This window comes from Notechis scutatus, chromosome 8 (genome assembly GCF_049901735.1).
Source record: "Notechis scutatus isolate UNSWTSFEM ecotype Mainland chromosome 8, rNotScu1.2, whole genome shotgun sequence".
NCBI lineage: Eukaryota > Metazoa > Chordata > Lepidosauria > Squamata > Elapidae > Notechis > Notechis scutatus.
The window spans coordinates 11,732,995-11,751,319 of record NC_142016.1 but is presented as its reverse complement, the minus strand read 5'-3'; the positions used below and the strand labels follow the sequence as shown (position 1 = coordinate 11,751,319).

The window sequence follows — 18,325 nt, the reverse complement described above, 5'->3', positions numbered from 1 at the left end:
AAGCTTCAGTCTGGTCTTTTCAGACATTTTATTGCAAACGACCAAAGCATCCGCGAAGCTGCCGCCGGGCCTCTCAGCGCCGGCCGCGAACGTGTATTCTAGAATTTCCCATCGTTTCCCCCCCCCCATCAGAGGCGGTAACCGTAGCAACCGACGCCAAACACGGGGGGCGGGCTAACGGTTTGACTTCCTCTCGCCGCGGATTGAAAGAGCTGCCTTGTCAATCAAGGTGGCGAGTTCGACGGTTGGCCAAAAGCTTTCCGGAACGGGTTGGGCAGAATGCGCTTCTCTTCCGTTTCCGGCCACCCTCGGAGAGGTGCGTGCTGAGGCGAGCTGAGCGGCCCTGAAGGAAAAAGGAAGCGTCTCAGTCAAGCGATCCCGGCGTCATGGGGGCCAGCGGGGAGGAGGCTGCCGACAACGAGGAGCGATTCGACGGCATGTTGCTCGCCATGGCCCAGCAGCATCAGGGCGGCGTGCGTGAGGTAAAATGGAGGTCCTTTCTTTCCTAACGGCCTTCCTTTTTGGAGCCCCTCCGCCTCGGAGTCCGTTTCCTTCCCTCACGGAATACCAACGGGAGAGAGAAGGTGGCTCTTGTGAACCGCCTGGAACATCTCACGCGGGGAGAGGGAGAAGGTTGGTCTGAGCCGGCGTCAATTGCAGGCCTGTCCTCCTCTTCGGCGAAAGGGGCCCGGCGAAATTACCGCTCAAACGAGCCCAATAAACGCAGCCCCCAATTCACGAAAAAAAAAAAAAAATCCGTACGAAATCCCCGAAACGGTTTTAAAATGTGCAGCTTTTGTATCTCTGTTTTGGGGAAAGCCGAGGAAGGTGGGGCTGCATCTGAGTCTTATGGGGTGAAGATTCCCATGTGGAACGGCGGCACTGAAGTTTTATTGATTTATTTATTTTATTTTGATTTGTCAATCGCTTACAACAGGGGTCTCCAACCTTGGCAACTTTAAGCCTGGAGGACTTCAACTCCCAGAATTCCCCAGCCAGCTTTGCTGGCTGGGGAATTCTGGGAGTTGAAGTCCTCCAGGCTTAAAGTTGCCACGGTTGGAGACCCCTGGCTTACAAGATAATATGTATAAGTATATACATAGTTATGAATACATGAAATGGGTACATATAAGAAAAATAAAAGAAACAATAGGACAGGGATGGTTGGTGCGCTTATGCACGCCTCCTACATTCCCCCCCCCCCCACACAGTTCCTTGGAGGGGGGAAATAACCACCTGGAAAGGATTAGAATTTAAAAAACAACAACATATTGGGATAAAAGTACTACTTTTTAGTTACTAGATGTTGTGATTTCTATGGCATTTTAAGACTGATATGTTGCCGCTAATTTCTAATGGGGTCCAGAAAATATCCCTGATGAATAGCAATAGCACTTAGACTTGTATACCGCTTCACCGTGTTTTACAGCCAATGATCTCCTTGAGGGTCTGTATCCTGGCTACCACTAACCTGCAGCTCTTTTCGATTCTAGGCCAGTTATTGGGCAGATTGTATAATGGTTCATAGTTGTACAATACTGCTACTCAGAGCTTTTGGTTGAAAATGAATGAACTGGATCTCTGTACAGTCCAGAGATGGAATTTATGAGTGCAGCCTATGCCATGGCTTGCTTAATGGTGGCTTATTGAAAGGGCCAGCACCAAACACCCAGGGCCATTGAGGAATGGGCTGTTTCTTGGTATGAATCTGCATTCTTTGCTTGCAATTTGTATTATACTCATTGAACCCTTTGGGTTGTTTTTTTTTTTAATGCAGATTGGAATTTGCATTTAACTTATTCTGTATTTGGGCGCTGATTTACTGGTGAAAGTGTTGGACAACAGACTGGGAGATGCATGTTCAACTCCATCCTTAAGCATGGAAAGTGCAGCAAGTGAACTAGGAGCAGCCATATGTTCTCAACCTACCTCGCAATTTGGGATGATGGGACTAGGTGAAGAAGTACACCTCCTGAACAAAAGGCAAAATACAAATTTAACAAATATAATGCAACCCTCCACTGGCCTTTAGATGTATCTGCCATCCTTCCAAGAAGGTGGCATGAACCATGTGCGTGAGAATAATGGGAATTGCAGTTCAACATTTTTATATCCCATTAAAACACTGCTGTTACTTATTTCTTTTCTGTTGATATTTTGGTGTCATTGACTATGTTTCTGTGCTGCTCAATTCCTAAAGGATCTGAGCAGCTTGCTTACAGTAAAACTAAAACATAATACAATGATCATCACAGTAATAAAAAAAATCCATTGACTATATAACACCCAGTGAAGGTAAACTGTTCCAATATGTATACACACAAATATTTGTTCCTATGTATATCCCATACTTGTGGATGCATTCATATACATTCCACAGAGAAAAAGAGACTTTATGATGGCTTCATACATTCAACAAAATAAATTAATAAAACCTTTAGAGTGGGAAAATTTACATAATTTTGTCAATATGTTTTATATTTCAACAGTAACACAATAGGTTCCAGCTAAAGTTTTCTGGGACCTTTTGCAAATTGTGTAAACACATGAATTCTATAAAATTTATCAAGGAAATCTTAAAAGAAAATATGTCATTTTCTCTTATTGCCTAGCAACTTTCCTCTATAATATTAGGATTTGCATTTAACCTTCAGTCTTTATAATGATTAAAGAAAATACCTCTTCATGCAGCAATAATGCTATAGAATATCCCACTGTGGAACTTCTAGATAATTTTGAAAAGGCCTCAGGTTAATATAAAAGTAAAAAAATTGGGTCAGTGGCAGACATGGAATTTCTTACAGATTTATAAATTAGAATACTAGAAAATTCCATTCAGAAAGGCCTTACAAAGTCTTTTCCTATTGACTTGGTTCCCCTTACCAGGGGAAGCACGTTAATTTACCAGGAGATGAAAACCTAGAAACAGCTACACTTAAACAGTGAAGTCATCTACCAGATATGATAGTCAGCCTAGTAGATGGAAACACCCATGCTTGTTCTGACAGACCAGTTGATCCTTTAAACTGTTGGCTTTAATTGAAAAAGTGTAAGTAAAAGTAGCATTGTGTACAACTACATTAAAACTCAACTGGGGATTCATTATTGAAATAGCTTGTTCAGAACATTAACAAACTATCTCAATAATGGTCTATATTATTGTCTACATTAAGGTAGACTACTATAGTGAAATTTTTTTGATGTTAAAAGTTTTGGTTGGTCATTGCTCCAACTTCCTTGAATAGGATATTTGTTCTATAATAATTGAGTCTGGAGTAGTTTATTAGAGGTTGTATCCTGGGGGAGCAGAAGAATTACTAGCATTACCAAAATAACATTGCTTATATTATCTAGTCTCTGTAATATTTGTATCCTGCCTTTACTTTTGTACAACTCAGGGCAGGGTATATAATGGTCCTACCTCCTATTTTTTTCCCAGTACAACCCTGTGAGGTGGGCTGAGCTGAGAAAGAATGGCTCGTCCAAAGTGACCTGCCGTTAGTCAGTTTTCCTGCCTAAGGGAGGACCAAAACTCACTGTCTCCTCAATTTTGACTCCAACACCTTAACCAGTACATTAAACAGGGTCTCCACAAGCAACCTGGTAGGTGGGTCACTTCTATATGTTTTTTATGTAAAAATATGTACATCATGTAGGTTGAAATGTGAGCTACTTATCCTTGATTATGGTACTTTTGTTCCTTTACAGCTTGTGAATACCTTTTTCAGTTTCCTGAGACGCAAAACTGATTTCTTTGTGGGGGGAGAAGAAGGCGCTGCTGAGAAGGTATATGATTTGGTTTATAAAGATATTTTTCTCTTTAATGAAGATTGAAATATTTCCCACCGTGTATTTTTAAATCTCAATTTTTCCTTGATTTTAAGTTGCTGGCTCTGGAAAGAAACTGGAGAGGCCACATTATGTTATGTCTGCCCTTAATTGAGCACGTTTATTTCAGAGTATGACAATAATAGGTGTTTTGGGTTATTTTGTTTGGTTAAGCTTTGACCAAAGGCTGGTTGAAAAACTAACATGTTAAAAATGTATCGGTCTGACTCAGACACCTGAGGATCAATAATATCAGTTTACTTTTATTTGTTCTCTCCTGAAAAGTACTAAGTCCAATTCTTTAACAGTGGTTTTTCCCAAAGAGCAGAGTTTCTCTAACCTGATTTTGTGAAATGTTCTGCATGATCCACTCTATTCCAAATCTGTTTCACTAATAGAGTGATGAGGCAGTATGACACATCATTTTTTTAAAAAAACGATTCTTCTGTAAGTTTTCCAAACAATGTTTTTTTGGGGAAAGAATAAATTGTAATCCATTAAGTATGAGTGAGCAGTTTAAGTAGAATATTTAATTTATGAAACTAGATATTAAAAATATGCTCAAGCCATTTTATATATTCTAAATATAATTAGTTACAAAGCCTTTCAAAAGTGGCTATTACGTTCCCTGAGGGATGTACAATGTTGACTCACATCTTTTGCCTTCAAAAGTTAATCAAAGTCTGTTTCTAAAGGTGATACGGTATAGGAAATTGGAAAGTAATCCTTTCAGGTATATATGTGTACAGTATTTAAATCTTATGGAATTAAGTAAACCTATAGGTACCTTAGTACAGCAGAAGTTAGGGAATAGAGGATACTTCCTCTATTATGCTGCAATGGAAGAAGTATCTAGATCTAGAACAATGCTGTTTAAAATCTGTTTGCTCCTTACATTAGTAAAATGAGTATTCCATGAAAAGAATAAAGCCACTAGAATCTAAACTCAGATTTTGTTAAATGAGAAAGCCAGCAATACTAAGCTCTTATATAAAGGCTAAGATATCCAGTTGTTCACCACTTAAAGAGCATGCTTCTTCTGTCCTTTTTTTCAAATTAGCAGCAGTAGACAAGGTCAGAATTTGGCATGCGTCTCCAACATGTCACCATCCAAAGGGCAAAATAGATTATGTGTTACCAATTTCAGCACTTCTGTTCACAACCCTTGGCTGCTGCAGTAGCTGTGAAGGTCACCCATCAGTGGGAACCCTTGAAATTAAGCCAGTCAAATGATTGTGTCACTGCTTGGAACAAATACACTGTAGCCCTGACCTTCAGGACTTCTTTAAACTGTGGACAAAGGTGGCCCCTGTTCTTTCCTACTGCGGACTCTTTGGAAAGGAGCAGATCACTTTTATTATTCTAAAAACTTTCAACAAATATAAGTTTCCTGTTACAATCCTTTTTGGAGGAAAAACAAAATTTTAACGAGCAGTGAGTGTGAATCTTTGCCTTAAATAAACTTTACAAGTCTGACACCTTTAGCTCCCTGTAAAAACAAATGGGGGGGATAGTTTTACGATGTGGGCTACAATTTTAACTTTTAAAGTCTCAATCCTGATTTCCCTTGTTGGAGGAATTGGGGGAGCAGTCCTGAACATTCTATCATTTGAAAGAGGTTTCCCATTCATTGTTTTTTAAATCTCTGCCAAGAAAACCGCATGGATGCAGTCCCCAGCTACGGAGCTGGAATTGAGATCATTTTTACTGCTTGTGTAACAGAACGATCGTGCCCATTATACTACTTTTCTATTCTCTCACCTCAGTTAATCACAGAGACTTTCAGTCGGCACAACAAACTTGCTCTGAAAGCCCAGAAAGAGAAGAAAGCTCGTCAAGAAGCAGAACAGCGGGAAAAAGCGGATCGAGCCGCCAAACTTGCCAAAGAAACTAAACAGGAAGACGGTGAGCCAAGGATTAAGGAGCTGACTGATGAGGAGGCAGAAAGATTGCAACTGGAAATAGACCAGGTGTGAATCTGTTTCTCTCTATTGGTGGGGCATAATACAACTGCAGTATATTTGGAAACTTCTCTTTTTGACTTTTACATGACCCCATTCAGTGCTACCATTTGTACTGGATATGAGTGATGATGTGGGATTACTGCTATTGCTAAGCTGCTTAAATGTGCATATCACAAATAAAACAGGCTTATAGAGGTGCTACTCTTTTGAAACAGAACAAAGAGAAGAAAGAAAATGATGCAATGAACATACCAGTCAAGTCTGCTGAAAATCAAGTGGAATCTCCCGAATCCAGCAAGCAAGTAATGTATTTTTCAAGATTTTAACTTCTGGCACAAAAGACTATTGGTGATCTGTTGGCTATTTCATTGCTTTAAGATGGTTGAAAATAAAGAAGATGTTAGCCAGAATATTGTAATTACAACTCAAGTACATTGCAGAGGGGACACATGGGCACACACACACACACACACACACACACACAAACACACACACACAGATTGCTGTAGGCAAAAAGACCTTTGCAGTGTAATTTTAAAACCTGGCCTAGACAAGATTTTTAAGAAAGTTGAACCCATACATGTAAAATAGATGAATTGCCATCTCTATAAACAATGCAGTAAATAGAAAATATCCTCCATTAAAAAATTCTGAAATGTATTTTATGTGCATTCCTATGTTATATAAGGATACCGATGAAGAAGAGGAAGATGAGAAGGACAAAGGCAAACTTAAGCCAAACTCTGGAAATGGAGCAGACTTGCCAAACTACAGGTGGACACAAACTCTCTCTGAACTTGATGTAAGTTGTAGATTTTGAAGTACATGCTAGATTTTATGTAATAGTCTCTGCTTCTTATGAGGAAAATGAATCAGTGAAATGTTTAATTGTGATTCATAAATCTCCTTTGGATAATAAAGAAAAAACATATATGAGAAACCACAAATTAATGAATAGCTGCTTCACTTTTAGAATTGGCCACAGAATGCTATTCTATGTCTGGAATAGAACAATAAGTAGAACTGTAATGAAATAGATTGTTATAAGGATAGAGAAGAACAACAAAGATGGTAAGGAGTTTACCATCAGTGAAAAATTTCAATAACTGAGTATATTTGGGCTAAAGAAGAGAAGGCTAAGGAGAGACATGGTAGCAGTTTTCTAGTACTGAAAGAACTATCCCAGGGAAGGATCCTCTGATGCTTGAGGGTAAGACAAGAACCAGGGAGTGATAGCTTTACAGAGCAATATTGAAACTTGAAATAAGGAGGAATTCCCTGAACACAAGAAGCAATTAACAATGAAACCATTTGTCTCGTAAATCATGGGTGCTTCATCATGGAAGTGTTCAGATAAAGCCATTTATCTGCATAGGTTTGAGGATTCCTGTCCTGGGCAGGAGGGTAGCTAGAAGACTTCTAAGGTCCCTTGCAATACTCTAGGATTCTACTAATAATGATCTTCCCTGCCTGAGGTTTTCATGAAGAATTCCCTGTTCTCTCTTCCTGTTTTCTCTAGTTGGCCATCCCATTCAATGTGAGCTTCAAACTGAAGGGAAAAGATATGGTGGTTGATATACAGAGGCGTCATCTGAAGGTGGGCTTGAAGGGCCATCCCCCCATGATTGATGGAGACCTATACAATGAAGTAAAGGTGGAGGAGAGCTCATGGCTAATTGAGGATGGAAAAATAGTGACAGTGCACTTGGAAAAGGTACAAAGCAAATGTTTCTGGAATTTAGTTAAAAGATGATTTTGCAAGAGTTTATTTTATTTGTTTATTTGGTTTGTCAATTGCTTACAAGATAATAGGTATAAGTAAAAGCATAGTTATGAACACATGGATACATAGAAGAAAAATAAAAGAAACAATAGGACAGGGACGGTAGGCACATTGGTGTGCTTATGCACGCCCCCTACAGACCTCTTAGGAAAGGGGTGAGGTCAATAGTAGACAGTCCGCCCTGGTTAAAGTTTTTGGGGTTTTGGGGGAAAAAACCACAGAGTCAGGTAGAGTATTCCAGACATTGACCACTCTGTTGCTGAAGTCGTATTTCCTGCAATCAAGTTTGGCATGCTGATTGCTTTATATTTAATACTTCTTTAATAGGGTATACCTAACACCCCAAATAAGATGTATGCAGTAATATTGCAATGAGACAGAAGAACAGGATGCTTTAGGATCCATAAATCACAAAAGTTATATTCTTATCGCATATGCCACATCCAAAGAAGCTGACATATTCTACATAATAACATTTCTCTTTTCACTGTAGATCAACAAGATGGAATGGTGGAATAAGTTAATCCAAACAGACCCAGAGATTAACACCAAGAAAATTAATCCTGAGAATTCAAAAGTGAGTGGGTTTTTTTTTCCTCAGGTTTTGTTTTAACTCAAGAGTGTTGCTGACCATTTGTGGCTCATATTTCACTTCTGGAATGGATTGGTGGCCTTGGAGGATGTGGGTGTGGCCCAGGCAGGCACACTCTTCACATACACACAAGTTATCAGGGATTGCATGGCAGAGAATTTGAACTCCCCCATCTCCTCCAACACCCCCACCCCTCCCTTGATTGCCACTGGAATTAGGAGTGTACATTTCACAGACTGTTGAAATAGTTAATTGTTAGCAGCACGATGGAATCTGTTACTTTATTAAACTGTAACCACAGTCGGTTTCAGCAAATAGCAGCATCAGGATTCCTTTTTGTTAGCTCTTTGAAGTAGGTCAGGGCAAGAAAAAAAAACCACAGTGGAAATTCCAGGAATTTTATGCTTATTAACAGTTTGAAAGCCAATATAACAGCTTAACAGTTCCCTCCTATCTTTTTCAAGGTCAGCTCTTAATTCCTTTACAGCTAGTACTTGGATGGGAAACTTTTTCAGGACATAGTTTCCAAGCACCCAAGAACAAAGAAGCGGCAAACTCTTTTTTTAAAAAAAAAAACACAACTGTACAATCTAATGCATATTTTCCTAAGCAAGTCTTAGTTTCTTTTTTTATATGCTGCTCCTGGCAAGCAAAGACTTCTTTCTTCAAACGTTTAGATAAGTTTCAACGGCTGTCTCTCTGGAGTTCTTGTTCAGAGGCCTTGATGAGCTGCTGCTGCTGCTGAATATACAGCAGTGAAAACCAAGGAGTAGAACAGAAGACAGTTTTGGTGATCGTGGAACCAAAGGAAAAAAGAGTCTTTCCTTGCTATGTATACATGTTATTAATGTTATTAATGTGACTTTATTAAGTGGTAGTTAGAAAGTGAGTGACAAATGTATCACATTAATAACAAATGTATCTAATACATTTCTCTCAATTTCCAAGTTATCAGACTTGGATAGCGAAACACGCAGCATGGTTGAGAAAATGATGTATGATCAGAGGCAGAAATCAATGGGGCTTCCCACATCGGACGAGCAAAAGAAGCAGGACATACTGAAAAAGTGAGTAAGGCTTGTTTCCAGCCTTGCCGCCTAATAGTGGGGAAAGGGTTGTGGTATTTATTTATTTATTTACGTTGTTTATTAGATTTGTATTGCCGTCTATTCGCCATTTTTAAGGACAGCCCAGCAAGTACGTGCTATGTGGAGACTACAAAGCCAGGTAGTACCATCTCGGCCTGAACTATGACGTGGTGTCTCTGCCTCTAATCTCCCTCTGCCTCCAAGTCAGATAACGCCGGCCGCTAGACAATCATGAATTTTATTGTTTTATTGCCCTGCTTGTCAGAGATCTCAGTAGAAGCTTCTGTGAGTAATTCCCCTTTTAAGGCCGGATAGGGTGATGCGCATTGTTGCAAGCAGGGTAACTAAAGTTCAGACGCTTTTCATTAGTCATTCTAAATAGCACAAGCAGAGAAAGGGGATAAAGCCAGAAGTGGGGGCAATTTCTGTCTCTTTCCCTGGCTAATCTCCATAGGCACAGTGTCACGGCTTGGATATGAGGCCTTTTTCTAGTATCAGTAGTGGCGTATTCAAACAGGCAATGCTTTTCAGAAAATATATAATTTTTGTTCAGGATGTTGCACCGCAGTTTAGCCCTGTCAGTCCACCAAGAGCTGTTTGCCTTCCTCCTCCTTCCAAGCTCTCCGCTGTATCTCTTCTTTGGGTCTTAATTCTTCCGTTATGTGTGATATCATTAAGGGTGTTCTCAGTTAATAATTCAGCTATTTTACAGATTGGCTCATTAAGAAGTCTTGGAAAAGTGCCATTCAGCTCCAACGATATTCTTAATTTGTCTGTTAGCTCTGAAACTTTACCCTTTGCCCTTCTGCTGGGTAATGTTTTCAGATAGTGCGGAAAAAGTGACCCCATGGAGTAGTCACAGGTGTCAAGTACCAGTAAATAAAACAATTCGGGTGGGGGGGAAATGGTGTGCCTTCAGGTGATCAGTGAAATCCATGTACTCTGAGCTTAGTAAGTTAGAGTCAGGGTAACTCCGTGCCCTAACAGTTATCTTTCTATAAGATGGGAGCTTTATGTAATTGTATGAACTCCAACAGTTACATAGACTTTAATAATGTAAAAGCAGTTAAAGCTTGAAAATAATACTATTAAACATGATCTAATACTGCTAACTGGCATTTGCTGAGATAATTGTAATGGGAAAAGGATGTCAGAAGTAACTCTTTCTAAACAGTATGATTTCCAATAAGTTCTAGTAAGAAATGTTCCTTCAAATGATGCACAAACAGAAATATTTGCTTGCTTTGGAAAATTCATATTTGACATGGAGCTAATAGTTCCTAAGGGCAATATTTGATAGATTTACCATTGCTGATTTACAACTGTTGGATTCCATAATAGGACAGTTTTACTGATAGTGTGAAGGACAGAGTTGATGTGATTCTACATAAGTCATGGCCAGTAAAGCCACAGTGATTGCTTAGAAATTCTTACCTTACAAAATGGCAATTTTTGTAATTTATTATGTTATCGTATTATAATATTACAAATAATTAAATTATCAATTATTGCTTTTATCTGGACTGGTCACTCCCTGTTTTTTTAAAAGTACTTTCCTTCCAGAGAGTAGTGTTTGATTAAAAAAAGAAGGGTTGTATCTGAAACTGGATTTCCCTTACTATCTAATACGTTTTGGGCATTATCCTTCTAAGGCAGGGGTGTCAAACTCGCGGCATCACATTGTCATCACATGACATATCGCAACTTTCCCCCCACCTCACTAAGCTGGGAGTGGGCGTGGCCAGCACATGACGCACCTGGCCTATGGGCCACAAGTTTGACTTGTTTGCTGAGACCCTGTTTTATATGCAGCAGCCAAACTACCTAACATCAACTATTAGAAACTTTCTTTCCAATTTAGTGCTGGGGGAGGGAACTGGAGCTGAGGGATATAAATGGTGGTATTCTTTATCTCTGTCAACTAATATTCATTTCTCTCTCTTGCAGGTTCATGGAACAGCATCCAGAAATGGATTTTTCCAAAGCAAAATTCAACTAATACAATTCCCCCTATTTTTTTTTTCTCCTTTCCTGGCAAACATTCAAATTGTAAACAGCAAGAAATACCTTTCCCTTTGGGATGATGCAAATACTCATATCGCTCCATTTTGGGGTTAAAAAGTAGTTGTACTGTAACTCCATATAGTATACTGCTTAGACTTGTGGATTTTCAACAGCAGCATCAGTTATCAGGAGTCTGTCCTTCATCTTTGTAAGGGAATATTTTAGGGAGATGAAGGAAATAAATGGGAACTGTATTACACAATAATTGCCTTCCCTTGGGCTTCATCGGTTTTGGAAAAGCTGGGAAGGTATCATTTTAAAAAAAAGTTTTTTTAAAATCTGAAGTTGATATTCATCCTTGATCATACTCTTGCTCCTAAATAAAGGGCTGGAAGTCCTACCTTCAAAATAACATCACACTCTTGTTGTTTCAAAAATCAAGCAGCCATGATACAGATATAATTCTGTATAACAACCAGAAGTGGCTTCAGAATCAATCAAGCACTGACAATCTTTAAATATTTTTGGCATGTTCCCTTTGAGCCATCACTCCAAGGTGTAGCAGTGCAAGCATGTGTGTTCTGGGTAAATACAGGTTGCTATTTAGAGGTAACAGGAGCAGCTTCATCACAGATCCATGTATTTGATACTCATTACTATTTATTATCTTCGGAATGAACACTGCAATCATAAAGTGTGAAACCTGGTGTATATTTGTCCAGGATTTGGGATAGATTGCAAGAATGCTAAGCTCTTTTAATAATGTGATATGCTGGTCTTATTTTCATTCTTGTCAATTTTATTGTCCTCCACTGTTTCCCCAAGCCATTTTGTAACTTCCCTCAGAGCTTTGATGAGAATAGACTCAAAAGTTTGGGAAGCTACAAAATGCTTCATTGTTTCTGTTGCAGTATTGAGCTTGGGGAGTTTCAAATCCAATCCACATCCAAGGAAAATTAGGATGTGGTTATTATATCACTGATTCCACCAAGGAATCTAAGGAGTTATGCTCATCTTTGTTGTGTTGACATGAGAATATGAGATGCCAACAATAAGGCTCTTCTGGTGTTAAAGGGGATGATATGAACAAGAAGCAGGTCTCTGGCTTGCTGAAAATGAGCTGCCCACCTTGTCAGATCTCTTCTTTTCAGAATTGGACATGTCAGTCAAGAACATTTTGTTCTGTTTTGTTGCTTACAAATAGCTCGTATTCTGCATGCACGATTTAAAAGGTGATGCTTTCATGTATTGTCCAACTCATGATTATCAGAGTACCCAGGAGCAAGCTATCAACGATGATTAGCAACTCTAAATAAACTCTTCTGTACCTTTCTGCTCTCTTCAGTTAATACATTTGTCAGTTGTTTGACTCCACTGAAGAAAATGAACAACAATAGAATATAAGGCTACTTCCAGAATACTAGACAGCCTCCAGCAATGTGTGTATAAAATGGAGGAGATGCATACACTTTGGGTTTCCAAGAATAATGTCTTTTGGTAGTTTTGGGAGTAGAGATCCCAGCATTCCAAGCCTCTATGGCTCATGGCTGGGAGTTCTGAACCTTGCAGTTTTACCACATCTGGAAGATTGAAAACATCTGGGAAAAATAGTTGATTTCCATCAGCTCTAGACTATCAGATGTTTTAAACGCTTTAGTGTTTCTTCCCTGCTAGAAACTACCTGTTGTTACTTTCTTCTCGGGCTGTGCAGACCAATGACCCAAGGGGGAAAATGTGCTTGATTCATTGGCATGTCAACTGATGTAGTGTGCATGCTCCAAATCCCCCTTTTCTTTTGAATCTGGATTGCCACACAGCCTTATTTTCTGCCATGGGGCAATGGTATTGATTGCCTCTGCATTCTTGTCATCTCAACTTTAGACCACCCTAGCCAGCTTTTCCCAACATGGTAATGTGTATAAATTCTACATGTAGAAAAATAGATTGCGCAGCATTAGATTTTTCTACAGAAGCATTGTCCACTTGTTTGGTGTCTTGCAAAGGAACCAACAAAAAAGGTGGGGAAGGGAAAACCTATAACTTTGCCTCCCCTCCACCCAGTTAAGTTTGGAAATGCCATCACTGAGAAAGAAAAGTAAGGTTTAAACAATTTGGCAACTATTGCTCTGGACTTACTGGAGCCTCTGCTCAACCTGAATTTGTATTAAATAGAAAACTAGCATGCTATACATTTCCAGTATCTCTCTGAATAATACAACCACCACACTTTTAGGCATAGTGAGCAAGTTGGCTCTTTTTTTTTTTTTTGTCCCTTGCCTCTCTTCAATATTAGCCAAGAGCAGCTGTCTGAGTTAAACAATCCTTAGATTACACGACTTCCAGGTTGCTTATTCCAAGGCTAAAACTTTATGAATTGTTTGCATAAGACTCTCTTTGTTGGATTTGAGTTTGTGTGTGTGATGTGAACTCCTTGGCAGTGACCCCTATCATTTCCTGAAACCTGATTACAGACTGGAGCCTTGGTGCCATGGTACAGGCTGGGTTAATGACTTTGTTTATACTGATACCAGCGATCCTGTTAAGGTCCAAGTCTGCTGGCGCCTTCATTGAGAAAATGGTCCTCTGAGCCACGTGGAGACCTCACTTCATTCTAACCAATCAGCCCAGGGCAGCCCTTGTTTTTCAATGAACTGCTGCAGCTCATCAACGGGAGGTCAAGGCTGCCGAAGTGGGTGGATTTATTCACCCATTCTGGAGCCTTATAAGCAGAGATGATAGCAGCCAAGGAGAGGACAAAAGAAGCCGCAGAGTAACAAGAGCTGCAGCTCTGAAGGGGTTGGACGCTTGCAGCAGCAGGCGGGAGGAAAGCACTTACTTTGATTGTGCTGAGTGAGTCAGCTTGGCTCTCGCATGAATATGGAGTGTGAGAAGTGTCCTTGTCATCACGAGAACAGCAGGAATGCCATTCTCTACACCCTGTTAAGTGAGAACTTGACTCACCACAAGGGTAGCTGTGGCTCTTCCCAACAGCGTTGCTTGTGCCACAAGCGTCGTGCTGTTTGCCTTCAGACCCCACAAGCTACCTGCCAGGCAGCCTCTGACGTCTTGGTGAAGACCATCAGCTTCATGAAGAACCTGCCTTCTTTCCAGCTCCTGCCTTGGGAAGACCAGCTCTTACTGTTGGACAGCTGCTGGGCTCCCCTTTTCCTTCTGGGCTTGGTGCAGGAGACGGTGACCTTCGAGGTTACGGAAACCCCTGTACCCAGCATGCTGGAGAGGATCCTTCTTGACGGCCAGTGCAAGAGACAGGAGTTGCAGAGGGTGCAGCCCACCTTGGCCAGCGTGCAGCACCTCCAGCGCTGCTTAAACTCTTTCTGGAGCCTAGACTTGAGTCCTAAAGAATATGCCTACCTGAAAGGTGCAATTCTGTTCAACCCGGGTAAGTGCCATGTCCCCATGCAGGGAAGGTCATCAGAGGGCCACACTCCACACAATGTTTTTTTCCCTCATAACTGATGGGAAAACAAGCAATGTTCTTCCATAGACTCTCAGTCTTGGCTAGTTTTATTCCTTTTAGTGAGTCAAACAAAAAATTAAGGGAAGAGGGTCATAAATTATGCTGCTGATTTTTTTAAATCCAAAGATTAAACTTTATATAACCAAAGCAGCATCAAGTATTGCCAATTGAACAGTAATCCATCTGTTGAGGCAGTTTTGCCACTCAGGATCACTTTTGATAGTGAGATGGGCAGTGTATAAATGTAATAAATAATTGAAATTCGAGAAATTAATTTCCAATTCTCTGCTACAAAGATACATGCAATAAGCACCTTAAAAAACACAGAAAAGAAACTAAAAAGTATCTTGAAACTGCTCAACAGGACAGAGTACATTCACTGTTTTGTAAATCAATGAATTTGTGGTGTCGGATCTTAGAGGATGGGGGGCTTTTTGTGGATAAAAGCACTCTATGCTTTATTAAAATATGTGCAAACTTATAGCAAGGCAAAAACTTAAAGAGAAAGGATTTTTCTTGTGGATAAAGGAAACTGCTTTTTAATTCTGTGTTCAGCAGTGATAGTATTAATAAAATACTTGATTACATCAGGAGTGTCTTTTTATACTATTAGAAATTTTTTATCAAATTAAACAAAGCTGCAGGTTTCATTATCTCAATTAAAAGTGGTTTCTACTGTAGTATTTTTGAGAAGCAGCCCAAATAAACCTCCTTTACCTTCCTAGGAAGTTCCATACAGTAGTTTGGGGTCGCCTTTTCACAGTATGGTGGAAATTCTGAGGCAGCCTTATAGAATCAGTTTTCTAAGAAACCAAGTACTGCATTGTACTGTACTAGATATGAAAATCTGTGAACATTTTTCAAGGAGATATAGATAGAAGGGTGCAGAATGCAACAGTTCACAGCATCTACCACACACAAAAATGCAACCTCCCAACCCTTTTAGATGTCAGCTTCAGAAAACTGCAGGGTTGTTTTTTTTTAGGAATAAACTTCATTCTGTCCACCCACTGAATGGCAAAACTTAGTCATCAGCTTTTTCCAACTTGAACCTGGATATCACCAATCAAGCAATCTCATTAGTGGACATTTGTATTTATTGTTGTGATATTCTGCACCTCCAATCGAAAAAACTGAGGTGGCAAATAGCATTCTTCTCTGTCTTCAAGTTCACTTTCTTCACAATATCCCTTGCAGATTGATTACCCTGAGACGGCAATACCATCTCATGAACTTCATGACTAAAATTAGAGGTGCTAGAACCTCTCTTAGATGGGCACCTGATCCTTCTGGACTGTAACTTCCATTCAGCACAGGAAGACCTCATTCCTAGAATTATAGGTGCTTCTATTTTCTTTTAATTCAGCTTTGGTTGACTTTATCCTTCATTGTTTATCCACCTCTAGGCATTTTTAGGAGGACCCTAAACTGCTACATGGAAATATTGATAGGAGTCACACAATAACCTGTAACAATGTGCAATGGCTTCATAATGACGTTTAAAAACAAGAGGACCATGACAGAACTCTAATAGGTTTAATATAAAAACTTCTATTTTGTGGGGGCCCTTCTTTCAAATGTCCCTATCAAATATCTGTTTGCAGGATACTGTTTCTTCCTGAATAGATCTTTTTTTTTCTGGGAAGGAAGGACAATAGAGAAATTGAAAAGAATTATAAATTGGAGGGTTAATACCAGCTGCACCTCTCATAGAAGAGGTTTAGGAATAAATAATGAGGAATAAATAACGCAGTTGAACACACACTAAATCTAATGGGTTAACTTTGCATAATTTAATCTTCTATCACTGGCAAATGAAGGAAATCAGTTTGCCTTTTTAAGGATTCTGGGATTGATTTCAGATTCTCTCTCCCCTCCCTCTCCCTCCACCCTTTCCAGACATTCCAGGTCTCCGGGCTTCCTCATACATTGAGAGCCTCCAGCGAGAAGCTCAGCAAGCACTCCAACAGGTCCTAGTGCTTCTCCACTTAGAAGATCAAGGTCGATTTGCCCGAGTCCTGCTGAGTTCCTCCTCCTTGAGATCCATTCCCCCAACTCTCATTACAGATCTTTTTTTCAAACCCATCATTGGAAAGACAGACATTCTTGAGCTTTTAATAGAAATGCTGCTGACAAAATAGTTTAAGTAACCTTAACATCCTCGCGCTGTTGGATCAGGCAGCCCATACTTTGCTTGGTATTCGATTCCAAGAGAGTGCACAATCAATTTTGGAACACACGATGGACAAAGCATAACATCTTAGCAGCCACTCTGCAGACAAAGAAGATACTGGTGGATGAAGTCATGTTTTCTTCCTGAACAATGCAAGAATCCAACATGCACTCAAGCCCTGTGAAGTATTGTACTTGCAACAAGGTTTTTGGAGTAGGTAATTCCTGTGCTAGCATAGCAGTGTTTGTAGCAAATGTATTGGCACCATAAAACTCTGCCAAGTCCTCGGTGCTCGGTGTCATCAGTTGTAGTTATGGAATAAAAGCCCTGACTGAACCAATCTTGTTCAAACATGCCTGCAGGTCCAAAGTGAGGCATACAGTATTGATTTTTTTTTTACTTCATTTATATTGGCTTCAGTTTCAAAGTTCAATTCTATAGAAATGTCTTGCCTACAGAAATACTCCTGGGAACTGTCATTGCCTGGGAAATAACCCACAGATTCCCTTCTAAAATATAACCCCAGGATTTCCTAGTAAAAAAGAGTCAGGAGGCCTTTCAGAATACAACCAACTTCTCCCAGTTCCTAAAAAAAAAAAGATATGCATATAAATGCAACTCATTTTTCTAAACCATTTTTAAAATAAGAATATTGACCTGCATAATCATAGATTCCAATCTTCAAGTGCAAACACTTTGCTTTAAGGTATCCTGACTTTTGTATAGATTTGTGCATTGAGGAAAGCTAAGGTCAGAAAATGTCAATTTCCTTTATTCATCATTTTCCTGCTCAACGGGTTTCTTTTCCCTCCAGCTTGCTTCGCATAGGTTGCCTAAAGCAACTGCTTTTCCAGTTTATAGTGCTTTTTCTGTGCTGGTTTATAACCTCTTTGCACAAATTTCCAATGTTTGTATTTTATGAGCAGGTGCTTCTTGTGATTTGTATGTAGTATGAAATTTAAGTTATTGTTTTTTAAAGAAAAAATAAAAGCATTTGCTGTTTGTTCTGTGACTGTTTATTAATGAACGCTGAAAGGATATATACATCTATCTCCAATTTCACACGATGTCTGCATTCAAAGATTGTCCTAAGCCAAAATCAAAACGTACATGTCTCGTTCTGGATATCAAAGGGCATTACTACTTCAGTACAGCCGTACAGCAAGCAGGTTCTATGTTGAAAGGACTCTGAAGGAGAGAAGGTTGATGGGAATATAAAAGTAATCTTGGGATACTTGACCTGTCATAAGATTTCTTTCTTCTCAGCTTTCTCAAAGGGCAGAAATCTATTGAGGAATGTTAGAAAACAGTTTGACTACCCTTGTGGTGGTGACCTCTTTACTGTCTGGAAGTCTTTCAGGGTAGTTAGACATCTTGGATGGAGAATTTTCTACGGTAGGTTTCTAAGAAATGGG

The 18,325-nt window shown here is 39.6% G+C and overlaps 2 protein-coding genes across 2 annotated transcripts; both read left to right on the top strand.

Annotated features, from left to right (window-relative positions):
* Positions 1-208: 208 nt before the first annotated feature.
* NUDC (nuclear distribution C, dynein complex regulator) lies at positions 209-12,591 on the top strand. The gene is made up of 9 exons (XM_087970660.1): positions 209-482; positions 3,709-3,786; positions 5,595-5,798; positions 6,008-6,094; positions 6,481-6,594; positions 7,312-7,506; positions 8,069-8,152; positions 9,116-9,234; positions 11,203-12,591. The coding sequence occupies exons 1-9, from the start codon at positions 387-389 to the stop codon at positions 11,252-11,254; spliced, it is 1,029 nt and encodes a 342-aa protein (XP_087826786.1). The 5' UTR covers positions 209-386; the 3' UTR covers positions 11,255-12,591.
* Positions 12,592-13,513: 922 nt separating this feature from the next.
* Positions 13,514-17,914, top strand: NR0B2 (nuclear receptor subfamily 0 group B member 2). The gene is made up of 2 exons (XM_026676075.2): positions 13,514-14,659; positions 16,637-17,914. The coding sequence occupies exons 1-2, from the start codon at positions 14,131-14,133 to the stop codon at positions 16,876-16,878; spliced, it is 771 nt and encodes a 256-aa protein (XP_026531860.1). The 5' UTR covers positions 13,514-14,130; the 3' UTR covers positions 16,879-17,914.
* The last annotated feature ends 411 nt before the right edge of the window (positions 17,915-18,325 follow it).

What these genes read in the sequence shown, in the direction of transcription:
- NUDC (XM_087970660.1), top strand. Translation starts at nt 387, where the DNA reads ATGGGGGCCAGCGGGGAGGAGGCTGCCGACAACGAGGAGCGATTCGAC. An exon ending in AAGAAGGCGCTGCTGAGAAG is followed by an intron (nt 3,787 to 5,594) that starts GTATATGATTTG and finishes CTCTCACCTCAG; the next exon opens with TTAATCACAGAGACTTTCAG. An exon ending in AAACTCTCTCTGAACTTGAT is followed by an intron (nt 6,595 to 7,311) that starts GTAAGTTGTAGA and finishes TGTTTTCTCTAG; the next exon opens with TTGGCCATCCCATTCAATGT.
- NR0B2 (XM_026676075.2), top strand. Translation starts at nt 14,131, where the DNA reads ATGAATATGGAGTGTGAGAAGTGTCCTTGTCATCACGAGAACAGCAGG. An exon ending in TGCAATTCTGTTCAACCCGG is followed by an intron (nt 14,660 to 16,636) that starts GTAAGTGCCATG and finishes CACCCTTTCCAG; the next exon opens with ACATTCCAGGTCTCCGGGCT.